The 12,822-nt window shown below is 40.0% G+C and overlaps 1 protein-coding gene across 2 annotated transcripts in view; it reads left to right on the forward strand.

The window, feature by feature from the left end:
• The window catches only part of USP9X (ubiquitin specific peptidase 9 X-linked), a 68,697-nt gene that overhangs the window by 15,478 nt on the left and 40,397 nt on the right, over positions 1–12,822 (forward strand). For both annotated transcript variants that reach the window (XM_083498405.1, XM_083498406.1), the window contains 8 exons: positions 3,764–4,017; positions 6,995–7,140; positions 7,275–7,354; positions 8,730–8,842; positions 9,092–9,310; positions 10,732–10,847; positions 12,117–12,368; positions 12,457–12,595. In XM_083498405.1, the coding sequence (XP_083354531.1) occupies positions 3,922–4,017; positions 6,995–7,140; positions 7,275–7,354; positions 8,730–8,842; positions 9,092–9,310; positions 10,732–10,847; positions 12,117–12,368; positions 12,457–12,595 (1,161 nt within the window). In that variant the 5' untranslated portion in view covers positions 3,764–3,921. The remainder of the gene's footprint in view (positions 1–3,763; positions 4,018–6,994; positions 7,141–7,274; positions 7,355–8,729; positions 8,843–9,091; positions 9,311–10,731; positions 10,848–12,116; positions 12,369–12,456; positions 12,596–12,822) is intronic.

Raw genomic sequence — 12,822 nt, forward strand, 5'->3', positions numbered from 1 at the left:
AGTATTCTTTTTAAATCCTAAATGCAAGATGATAGAGTTGGAACTTGCGAACAGAGTTTGTTTATGAGATCAGAACACAGTAATTATTCTGTGTTTTTAAGTGACTCGTAATAATGTGCATGTGCTCAAAATCATGTAACGCAGGTTAGTGGCAGCAGTAGAGGAAGTTGTTGTTCCCTGTTCTTCCCACCACGGTGCTCATTTCCTTTCCTTTATAGAAGAAGGGAAGTGGTTGTCATAGTGATAAAGAGGAAACCCATTGGAATTATCTCTTTTTACAGACTAGCAGATTTACAAGATTATAAGCTTTTCTGAGAAGTCCCCCAAACCATTTTAGTTTGAACAGGCCTGCCACAAAGGTCTGCACAGACCCTGCTGTCTCTTAAAATTGCTTTAAACCAAAGATCTCATTTCTCCAAGAGATCTCCCACCCTTCATTTGAATTCACAAGTGAGGGGCACAGATGCTAAATCAGTTGTCTGTCAGGAAGTGGAGGGGAAAGCATTCCTCCAGTTTACACCTTTTAACATTAACAGTGTTCTAAGTGTTAACCTGGTGTGTGTTTGTTGTAGCAAGCACCAGGATCCTTTACAACTGGGTGGTGTTTCCATGTGGAGGTAGAAATCTGTTTTATTCTTTTAAATAAAGAAACCTTTATTGTCGCTACACCACCTGTGTGCAGTGAAATTAAACAAGCCCCCCTCTTCCCCCCACATACTCAGTTTTGTTTGCGCTCTGTGTGCTTGTCGGAAGTCAGTTGCACCACTATTTTTTTCCATTCAGCAGCCCGACAGCCCACTGATAAAAACTGTTCTTTAACCTGTTGGTGCAGCTGACTATACTTCTGTATCTCCTGCCCGAAGGTAGGAGATTAAAGAGGTGCTGGCCAGGGTGTGAGTCGTCCCTAAGAATTTTCCTTGCTCTCTTGAGGCAGCGGTCTTCCGCGATGTCATCTAGCGAACTCCAGGGACAGCCAATGATATCATGTGCTGTATTCACCACCCTCTGTAGGGACTTCCTGTCTGTGGCTGTCAAACCGGTGTACCACACTGTAATACAGTGTTTTAGTTCATTATATCTTACTGGAAAAAAATAGCAAAAAGAAAAAAGAAAGGTCTCATGTCACTGTGGCTTGGATCTGCTTGTGGATGTTTTTGAAAAATGAGAATGCATTTTTAAATAAAACGGAGGTGACTGGAGGAGGAAAAAACAGTGATGCACTCTGTCACTGCACTGCTCTCCTGGAAGCAGTTGCAGCTCACAGTAGGCAAGAAGGCAAGCTGCAAACTGTTTTAACACAGATTAGTTACACCATGAAACTTTTTACTCATTCTATTTTTGTATAGTTATGGTGATTGAAAGAAGGTGAAGTGGTAGATTCTCCAATTCTTGAACTTTGTTCTATAGTAATTGTGGATGATTGAGTTCAGAACTATAGAGTACTTGGATTAATACATATGTACAGTGGTACTTCTGGATGCGAACGGGATCCGTTCCGGAGCCCCGTTCGCATCCTGGAGCGAATGCAACCCGCGTCTGCGCGGGTCGCGATTCGCCGCTTCCATGCATGCGTGTGATGTCATTTTGAGCGTCTGTGCGAGCGGCGAAACCCGGAAGTAACGCACTTCATTACTTCCGGGTTGCCGCGGAGTGCAACCCGGAAATGTTCATCCTGAAGCTACTTCAACTCGAGGTATGACTGTAGTATGTGGCTTTAACTGATTTCAAAGTGTTTGTAGGCTTGGCTGACTCCAAATTTTAGTGGGCCTTTTCCTGTGTTGGTCTTCCCTGCTGTAAGTGTACCTGACCGCAGAACTGGGTAGCTAAGCACTGCCATTTTAAAATTTTCCAACATGCTCTGGAGGTGCATGGTATCTCAGAACATTGTGGGAAATGGCAATATGTAGCTGCTCAGTGGAGGCCTAGCAGCTGCTCAAGGATACAAGGTGTTGAGCTGAGCCTGATTGCTTGGAATATTTGTTACACATAGCTTTAGTGGTTAGAACGGTGACTCTTAATTCATTTTTTTTTTTTACTGGAACATTCTTGTGAGACAGCTGAATTAATATTTTATGCCAGTTGAGTAGATGTGTGTTTAGTTGTAACCCATAGCATTCTTAAACTACTGGACTGTGCTGTTTAAAAGTAATTCCTTTCACCCTTTAAATAAAACTATTGTCTATTTAGATGTGGCTTCACAGATTGTGCATACCAATTCCAGGCATTAAAAGCCTACCAGAAATAATGGAGTTGCCAGTAAGCAAGTGAACATGATGCTTCAACCAGGGGATAAATAAATACTTTTCAAAAAAGAAAATTCAATATTTATTTGATTTAAATTGTAGTTAAAAGCCAGTTTTTAGATTAATTTACCGAATTCATCTTGATGCAGCATTAATGCTATTCCTCCTTGTCTGAAATGTGTATATTCTATTTAGTATTCTAATTTGATTGGTTTTTGTGGTTATCACTCACCAGTGTGTTACAGGCTACAGTGGTACCTGTGGTTACGAACTTAATTCGTTCTGGAGGTCCGTTCTTAACCTGAAACCGTTCTTAACCTGAGGTACCACTTTAGCTAAAGGGGCCTCCCATTGCCGTCGCTGTGTGATTTCTGTTCTCATCCTGAGGTAAAGTTCTTAACCCAATATACTATTTCCGGGTTAGCGGAGTCTGTAACCCGAGGTGTTTGTAACCACTGTATATCTAATTGCCATATGCCACCTTAAAAATGAGAATGCCAGAACAGGGCAGTCTTGAAGCACATCTGTAGCAAGAATGAGGAACTTGTGTCCCTTTAGATGTTCTTGTAGACGCCCAGCTCATCCACTCCAGCAAGCATGGCCAGTAATCAGAAATGTTAGTAGTTGTCCAGTATTTGGAGGGCAACAGGTTCGCCACTCCTAGTCTAGAAAATGCTCAGGTTCTGAGAGATAGGAGTTGCCGTCACTGAAGAGATACTGAGATCAACTCTTTGTACCTTTTTAACAATCTAACTAGTAGTCAGAATACCTATGGTAAATTTAAGAGAATTCTAAGCATGATTGAATGTAAGCTATTACTGTACTGCCAAAATGCTGGGAATAAGTTTTTATGTAGGTGATTTTCTGTATCATTTGAGATAGATTTATTTCAAAAAGGGTGAGGGTGAATTAAGGATGAACTCATAACCACAACTGGTCCAGCACTGACCATGGCATAGTTTTTTCAAATGTACTCTTGTACAATCTTGTAGCAGAATGCCCTTTTTGCCGCATAAACTGCTATTGTTGGAACTGTATTTTCTTCATGCCTGAAGAAGACTTGCTATTCTGAGGGAAGAGATAAGCGACTGGTCAGATAAGTCTGGCAGTATAAGAAAATAATTGGGTCACAGTAACTACTTTATTGCTTAAACTCTATTGCCCTCATAGTTTGGCTCTCAAAGGCTTACTAAATGGCTTAGGCCAGTGGTTTCTAATTAGCTAAGTACTGAGGACCCCCTGTTTTTCAAAAGCCAAGCCATGGACCCCCTTACATTTTAAAATGTTGATATTATCTCTGGTATTTTTTGTTATGTGAATGGTGCCATAGCTCCCCTGAGTGGGTTGCATGGACTCCCTGGGGTCCACAGACTCCCAATTGGGAACCACTGGCTTAGGCCATTTGTAATTCTGAGTTAGATTTATGTGTGGGGCAGGAAGTTCTTTAAATGGGGCTGTTTGTATTTGCATGTTCAAAAAAGTTTAAAACAAAATTAAATGTTTGAATGTATCTCTTTCAGGTTATGCAATGGTCTCTGCAAGATGGCTTGTTCTTGAGTTGGAGCTTTTTAAAACAGACATATGCTGGTACTTCAACATTATTAAGCGGACTATAAGTTTTTCTCTCTCAACAACTACATAAGCAGACAAAATTGCAAAAATCTGCCCTGTTTCGAGTATGACAGCCACGACCCGTGGCTCTCCAGTAGGAGGGAACGACAGCCAGGGCCAGGCTCCTGATGGACAGTCCCAGCCTCCTCTCCAGCAGAATCAGGTATGGTGGATATTCATATTAGTAATCAAAATTTAGATATTTTTGAGCAAAAGTTGCAATTGATAGCACTAATTGACCTTAATCTTGCAACAATACACTTCAGTTCTACTTTCCACATTAAATAAATTACAGTAAAGTTGGTCTGGGCACTTCCTGTTTACAAATCCCTTGCATGGTGAGAGTCTCTTTGAATATTTGTCTTAAAAATTTAGATACTCTAAATCAAGATTCCACATATTTTGGCTGGCCTTGTTAATTAAACATTTTTTGGTCCTGATCTTGTGTAGTACCCTCTGTAATACAGCATGAGGTTGGGTACAGTCACCCCATAGTTCTGAGCTTGGAGATACACAGGGAGTTAGTGTGATCTTTTCTGCAAAAACAAGCCCATTTCATCTTCTTCAGCTTGGAAAGGGGAGTGGGGATTCCCTACTCTTGTTCTAGGTCTCTGAGTCCCTCAGAAGCTCAGGTATGATTACTGTTCCCAGGTCTGGATCCAGTTTAGAAGGGAAGAAATGGCTGGGACTGGTTATTCGAACAGTTGCCTTCTGAGATGCACTAAGAAGAAGTGTCAGCACCTGGCTGCACTGGGGTGTGCCAGGTTGCCACTGCACTTTGAAGCATAAAACAACCCCCAAGCTTTCTTTCCAATCTTGGGGCTGTGGAGAAGGCAAGGATCATCCTCACAGTAATGCTAGACTTCTGAGGTCTCTGAACTGCTATTCCACTGCATAAAAAAACTCCTGTTTTTCTTGCCAAATGAGTGAAATGTCACATTCTATAGTAGAATAAAATTACAATTGCTAAGGGAATCATTGTTGAAGTGAATTGTAATAGTTATTAAGCTTTATTTCCATGGCTGCTTTTGGAAGCACTAGGTTTTGTACAGTTAACTTCACTTATAGCAGGTGGACTGCTGATGTTTACAGTAGCTTTGCAAATTCACAAAAGCTGCCTGCCACCCACACAACTATTTGTAGCAAATAAGCATAGTAAATGAGAGAGAATACACAAACTCTTCCATGCCTGTTTGCACACAAATGTTTAAATGTGTTCTTAAGTTGTTACAAGTAAGCAGATAAGTGACAGCTTGTATGTATTAATTGCATATACTAGAGGCTATTTCTTAAATTACTGCTTTTATTAAACAAATTGTTGTTTGGGTATATACTCTGTTCATCCGGCTCAGGAAAATATAGTTGTTTAAAACCATTCTGAAAAGATCCAGTGATTAGATTGGGATTTCTCAGAAATTGCTGCAAAAAAATGGTTTTGCTTGTTGCACTTGAGATTTTATTTTTTGCACATATGGTGAACAAAACTGGTTTTATTTGAGGCCTGTTCTGATGATAGTGTTACATGCTCACACATGCTTCCTTTATGCACAGTGATAACAGGAGTGTGAGTAGTTCAGAGCTCTTGTATTCTTGCTGCATGAACATAATCACATTAGTTTCTTGGAGATCTTGCACCAACTCACATCCTCCAGTTGAAGTAATCTCTCCCCCCAACTTTCTTTTGATCATTGTATCCCAAGAGTGTTGATCCAAACTTGCTTTTGCTGTTCTTTCATTGTTCTCAGCATATTGGCAGTCAGTGCAAGATGTAAGATGTTTCTCATCCAAGCAAGATAGATTTGTGGATGGTCATCAAGGAGACGTTGCTACCAAATGTAGTGCAGCACTGAAAGCTAGAGGTGCAGTTCTAACGAGCCCTGTCAGTGCAAGAACTTCAGTTTGCACAATGGGTCTGTCCCCTCTCCCCTTACCCATGTGCCTCCCTGCACCCCTGAAATTAACTCTGGGAGGGTCAGGAGAAGTGCCAGAGCAGCACAGGGAAAGGGGATAGGTATCATTCTGCCTAGTAAGCTGAAATGCTTAGACAGATGGAACAATTGGAAAAGCTTAATGTTGAATTCCACGATTGGTGTTTGCACAATGTTGTGAATGTGTTGTCTCCAATGAGGAGAAGATTGTCAAAGTGTTGCTGGCTGATGTGCTTTTTCTCCTTTTGTAAGAGCAGCCTACAGCTCAGTTGAGAACTTTAGAACATACTTGGCTCACATTAAAATATTGTAAATATTGCCAAGGAAACAGGCAACTGGAATAGATTTTCACTGGTGCTGTTCTCAGTAGCAAATAGAGCATGGGTAGTCAGCATTCTTCTCTCCAGATGTTTTGGGCTTCCATTGACCATGCTAGCTAGGCTGATAAGAGCTGTAGTCCAAAACCTCTGGAGGGCACTGTGTTTGCTATCCCTGAGAATAGAACTTGGTGGAAAGTGGCTTTTTTCTTCATCATGCTTGGAATGTAAAGTGCTTTCCCTACAGGAGGACTCAGAGGGCACCTGATTGAGACTTGAGTTTTATAGGTTTCAGGCTGCTGTGGGTGTTGCTTGTGTTATTTGTGCATTACATTGCACAGAGGCGTTGAACTCATTACATTTGCAGTAGTGTATGATAGACCAGTGTGATCTCACCAGTGCTCCCTGCACTGGTCCGAACTTGCTGCTGTCCTGCCCTGTCAAGTAGCAGTGATGCTGGTGTCAGGAGGTTGTGTCTGCAGCTCTACCCCACCACTCATGGCAGCTACTGAGTTAGAATTATGACCTAGAAGCAGGAGGACCATATCAAAGCTTCTGTTTTGATTTTGGAGGGGGTTGTGATTTAGAAAAGCTATTAAATTTAGTACATAGGGGAAAGGAAATTGCAGAATTGTATGTTGAAAACTAAAAACACATAGTACAAATATGATTAAAATGAAAGCGCGAAATAACTGTCCAGTGCAGCATAAAGATGATGAAGAAAGAGATACATTTACCCTTGAAAGGTTAGGGGGAAAGAGGCCTACCCTTTGAATGTTATTAGAAGGATACATTAAAACTTGATTAAACTGTATGATGACTCCGTAATTTTAAAAATTATTGCAAGAATTTCAGTATTTGAGTGGTTTACTTAACTATGTATTTTCTAATTCAGACTTCTTCCCCTGATTCTTCAAATGAGAATTCCCCAGCCACACCCCCTGATGAACAGGGTCAGGGTGATGCTCCACCACAGCTTGAAGATGAGGAGCCTGCATTTCCACACACTGACCTGGCCAAGTTGGATGACATGATTAACAGGTATTTATATATATTTTTCAGGCTGTGTGTTAATTTGTGGCTCAGATTATTTTATCTTTTCCAGATGAAAAACATTGAAGGGAAAAGTTAGATTTCATGTCAAATTGAAATTTTATATTCTAATGTTTTCTTAGACCTCGATGGGTTGTTCCTGTATTGCCTAAAGGGGAGTTAGAAGTTCTTCTAGAAGCTGCTATTGAGCTTAGTAAAAAAGGTAAGTTGAAAAATTAAACTTTTAAGAACAATGGGTATATCACCTCAGTGACCTAAAGTGGTATCCCTTATTTAGAATTGCTAGCTTTACTAACTACTTGACTGTGTATACAAGAGAGATAAAGAAATAAATAGATTCAAACCAGGAAATGGGAGAGCTGGAGAGTCCTTATGGCTCGCAAGGGACCCTTCCTGGTGCCTGAAGAGGACTTCATTGGGAACAGAGGAATCCCCAAAGAGACTGGAGGCGCAGCAAAGCTTTTTTTAGGCTGCTAGGCTTAGCAGCTGATGTGTGCAGTAGTGCAGCAGCCACTGCTTTTCTGTGCATCCTCCAGCTGGCCCTAGTACTTCAACTCTAGTTGAAGAGAGAGTTGTGGGAAGAGAGAGCTGGAGAGCTGGAAAAAACGGGCATTTAGAGGCTTTTTAGAAGGTTCTCTGCACTTACGTGATTTTCGCTTATGTGCACAGGGGCCTGGAACACAAACCCCGTGCAACTAGGGGAACGCCCATAGTGTTCAATTAAATGAGTAAACAGGTCAATTTCAAAGTATGTTTTCTTTTGGGTTGGTGGAGAACTTTCATTTGTATATCTAAGCAGCATTTCAGTAGTTGAAGAAGTCTTGTAACATAGTGGCTGAGAGTGAGCTATGACTTGGAAAGTCCATGGGTTGAAATTTAAACTCAGTAGGCAGTATTGGGCAAGCGGCTTGTTCTTGTCTACCTTTGGGAAGATGATGATAGTGACCCATCTTATAGGAATTGTACAGATTATAAAAAGATAATTGGATTTTTACAGGTTTTAGTTTAAATCATTTGTGTTACTACAGATGGAAGATTTGATGCATTTCTAAAGAATTAGCACAGGAGAAAGTGCTCAGCTAATAGAATCAATGTTGGGAGTCAGTTTCAGGTCTAAATTGCCTTCAGATCCATTGCAAGTTAGAGAAGGGCAGGCTGGCTGGGGGCTGACTGGTAGAGGGAGTTGCACAGAAGCAAGGTTGAGAGGAAATAAATAATAAGGATATTAAAAATGATAACCCTACTTCTTTTAGCTATTGCAATATTCTTGATAGGGACTTCCTAGCTTCTGGGCATTTAATGTCTGCAGTGTAGTGTTTCCTGCAACCTTGAAGGCTAGGAACATGCATAGAAAAATAATCAACAGTAGTTAAACCGTTGCATGGATATAGTGTCTATGCAGTGTTGTTAAGAAAATTTAACTCACGTTTTATGCAGTATAGTTAAAGTATAATAAGTATTAAATGTATTAAACAGCTTTCTTTTGAAGCATTTTCCGAATGTTTTACTGTTGGTAATTTAGTAGTCAGTGTATGACACCAAGTAACTTAATTCTTTGATGATCTCTTTTTACACAGGCCTTGATGTTAAAAGTGAAGCATGTCAGCGATTTTTTCGAGATGGGTTAACAATCTCTTTCACAAAAATCCTTACAGATGAGGCAGTGAGTGGCTGGAAATTTGAGATTCATGTAAGTTTGTTTTAGCTACCCATTCATGTATCCATTATGTCAACAGCTTCAGTATGGTAAAAACTGGTTAATTACTTGTGACACTTGTGAAAACTGTTGCGTTACTTTTACTGTATAATTCCTGTAGCTTAAATTTGTACGGTTTGAAATAAATAATTTCATGCAACAAGGGTTTATAGAATTTTCTTTACTCTGATAAGGAATTTCACTATCAAGCAGAGTTTATATAAAGTATTTTTTTCTTAATAGAGATGTATCATTAACAACACTCACCGCCTAGTTGAACTCTGTGTGGCAAAGCTGGCCCAAGATTGGTTTCCTCTTCTTGAACTTCTTGCAATGGCCTTAAATCCTCATTGCAAATTCCATCTTTACAATGGTACACGTCCCTCTGAAACTGTTCCTGCTGGAGTTCAGCTGGCTGAAGATGAACTTTATGCTCGTCCTCCAGACCCGCGGTCACCAAAGGTATGTTGATTTGAAATTTTGAAGCAGCAGTGATCATTCTCACTTAAGACATTTCTGGACAGTTGTTTTCTAGGGTATTGGTTTGCCTCTTCGGTTTTTTGCTAAGTTGGAAAAGTAAGAACCAGCTGAAGCAGAAACTATACTCTCCCTGTTTCCTAGTGCATTCTTAATCAAGTCATAAAAGCAGTAGACACATAAACACGTGTTATAGCCTGCATTGTGCTTAGGCACAAATCAGAACTAGGTATCATCTTAAATATTCATCTTAAAATGAATGCTCTTCACTATTTTCTGTCAGATTTCACCATGGTTATTTATTAGATCTGCTGTGAAACCTTGGCTAATGCTAAACATGCTTCTGTCTTAACCAGGATTTGTAAACCAAGTATCATTAGCCTTAATATACAGTCGTACCTTGGAAGTCGAACGGAATCCATTCCGAAAGTCCGTTGGACTTCCAAAATGTTTGAAAACCAAAGCGCGGCTTCTGATTGACTGCAGGAAACTCCTGCAGCCAATCAGAAGCTGTGGAAGCCCCATTGGATGTTCGGCTTCTAATAATGGTTTGCAAATCGGAACAGTCACTTCTGGGTTTGCGAGACAAAATGTCCAACAACTAAGTTGTTTGAAAACCAAGGTACGACTGTAGTTGCAAATGTATCAAATCACAGCCAAAAAAGTTGGAGTTAAAATTTGTGAAAGTTGCTAACTTCGTTGTAGTGTATAAATTGGTATGTTAGTTTCAAGGCTAACTCTCTTGGAGCCTCAAGGTGTTGGGAAGTCTCAGTTCACATGACTGGAACTTCAAAAGGAGGTCAATACAGTGGTACCTCGGGTTACATACGTTTCAGGTTACAGACTCCGCTAACCCAGAAATATTACCTTGGGTTAAGAACCTTGCTTCAGGATGAGAACAGAAATCGCGCAGCAGCAGTGCGGCGGCAGCAGGAGGCCCCATTAGCTAGAGTGGTGCTTCAGGTTAAGAACAGTTTCAGGTTAAGAACGGACCTCCGGAACGAATTAAGTACGTAACCAGAGGTGCCACTGTATAGCTTTTGGCTGAGGCCTGTTATGATGATCTCCATATACTAAAACTGTCCCCCACACCCCATTAATCTATTCGCTTCTGGTTTCTAACCTAAAAGGAAATTTTGTATTAATTTCTGTCGGAAGATAACAGATTACTGTGCATAAAAGCTCTCTTGTTCAGAAATACCTGTCTTTTATAATAGTAGAATACTGAATTGCTGGTATTATCACAACTTGCAAAATATTTTGAAATGATTAACAGTACACGAGAGGATAATCGTGGTTAAAGGAATATATTTACTTCTAATTGTGACCAAAAGTAGGACTTGTTCTTTGCAATGTAAATATGTGTTGGTAGAATGACATGTAAAGCAGGAAAAATTGTTTTGCAGGGTTGGCTAGTAGATCTCATCAACAAGTTTGGCACGTTGAATGGGTTTCAGATCTTACACGATCGTTTTATGAGCGGATCAGCATTGAATGTTCAGATTATTGCAGCTCTCATCAAGTGAGTCCTTTTTCTATGTATCAACTGAATAACAGTATCCCTTGAGCCAATTTGTTCAAAAATAAATATTTTGTCATTTAGGGTTTGCAGTCTAGGAGCAAAGATTTATAAAACTACCTTAATTACCATACAGATTAGCTTTGAACCTTACACACTTTCAGAAGACCTTAATTTTTCTTCTTTGCTTTGATCTAGCAAGCTCAGCTTTTGGGCAAGTAACCTTAATTAGGAACCATAATGTATGGGAAATTACGGCAATGAGACTGATGAAAGCCAAGGTTTGTTGTGAGGTTTCAGAGTTTCCCCAGTAGCAGTTTGCTGTTGGAATAGAATGCTGGAACTTTGGTGAGCTACGTCTGTTCCTTGTGGAGAACCACCACTCCATTTGAACTTTCTACACCCTTTATTGTTTCTTGTGTGAAAAATTTGGCACATCTGGATTGTAATGAGTTGGGGCAAGAGGATATTACATATATAGTAGGGAGTTGCATCTGTGTATTTTGCAGAATTGTATGTATAAGGACCTTAGGAACCTTACCCCCAGTCCTCTTGGAAGAGAGATACACACAAACTCAGCCAGAGCCATTTTGCTAGCAGTTCAGCTCTTTGTAGAGAACATTTATCTTGAATAGTATGGAAGTGGTCAAGATCTGGGATGAAATTAATGATGTTGAGACACAGCAATATCTTTTTTCAGTTATTGACGTCTACTGTTTACACTCACAAAGGCCCTTGAAACAATGTCATGAGATGTCATTCTGGCAGGGGCTTCTGGGGCAGAATGGGAGTCCAAGTGGGGAGAGGGGCACTAATTTTCCCACAGTACCCTCTGTCAGTTTGACACTTTGTTACCATAAAGTAGGCTTCCTCAAACTCAGCCCTCCAGATGTTTTGAGACTACAGTTCCCATCATCCCTGACCACTGGTCCTGCTAGCTAGGGATCATGGGAGCTGTAGACCAAAAACATCTGGAGGGCCGAGTTTGAGGCAGCCTGCCATAAAGCATTGCTTCAGTGGGTAGAGGGGACATGGTGGCCACCAGGAGGAGCTCCAGTGTTAGTGGTGGTTTGGGGTATCCAGTTCACATATTGCCCCTCAAAAATACCTGGAAACGACAACATTCATCATCTGCTAATGGGATGGCAAAATGTGGGGAGGGAAATATTTTGGCTGGTAATCATTAATTTGCTGGTTTGTAATTTTTTTTAGTAAATACTGGTTCTCCTTAATACTACTTTAAGCCTTTTATACTGTTTCTTCTCTCTCCAGACCATTTGGACAGTGCTATGAGTTTCTAACACTGCATACAGTGAAGAAATACTTCCTTCCAATTATAGAAATGGTTCCACAGTTTTTAGAAAACTTAACTGATGATGAACTGAAAAAAGAAGCCAAGAATGAAGCCAAAAATGATGCTTTGTCAATGATAATCAAATCTCTAAAGAACTTAGCCTCAAGAGTTCCAGGGCAAGAGGAAACTGTAAAAAACCTAGAAATATTTAGATTAAAAATGATACTTAGGTAAGGCCTTTTATTTTATTTTATGACTACAGTGTTTTCTATGTTTGGTATCCGATTCTGCTTCTCTTATACATACATTTCTCCACAGGTTGTTGCAAATTTCATCGTTTAATGGAAAAATGAATGCACTAAATGAAGTTAACAAGGTGATATCTAGTGTGTCATATTACACTCATCGGCATGGCAATCCCGAAGAGGAGGAATGGCTTACAGCAGAAAGAATGGCAGTAAGTTATTTGAATTATATCATTGTATCCGTTCAAAGCAATTGTCTGCCTTTCTTTCCAGGAGATGTTTTCCTTAACTTTGATTTTGATTTTATTCTTTTACCTTGTTTTGTTGTCTATGGACACAAAGTAGCTTATGAGATTAAAAACAACAAGACATTAAAATGTATGTAACAAACAATCAAAATACAACCATACACTATTTGATAAAACCAAACTCAAAACGA

Source organism: Podarcis liolepis (genome assembly GCF_965112155.1).
Source record: "Podarcis liolepis genome assembly, chromosome: 4".
Classification (NCBI taxonomy): Eukaryota; Metazoa; Chordata; class Lepidosauria; order Squamata; family Lacertidae; genus Podarcis; species Podarcis liolepis.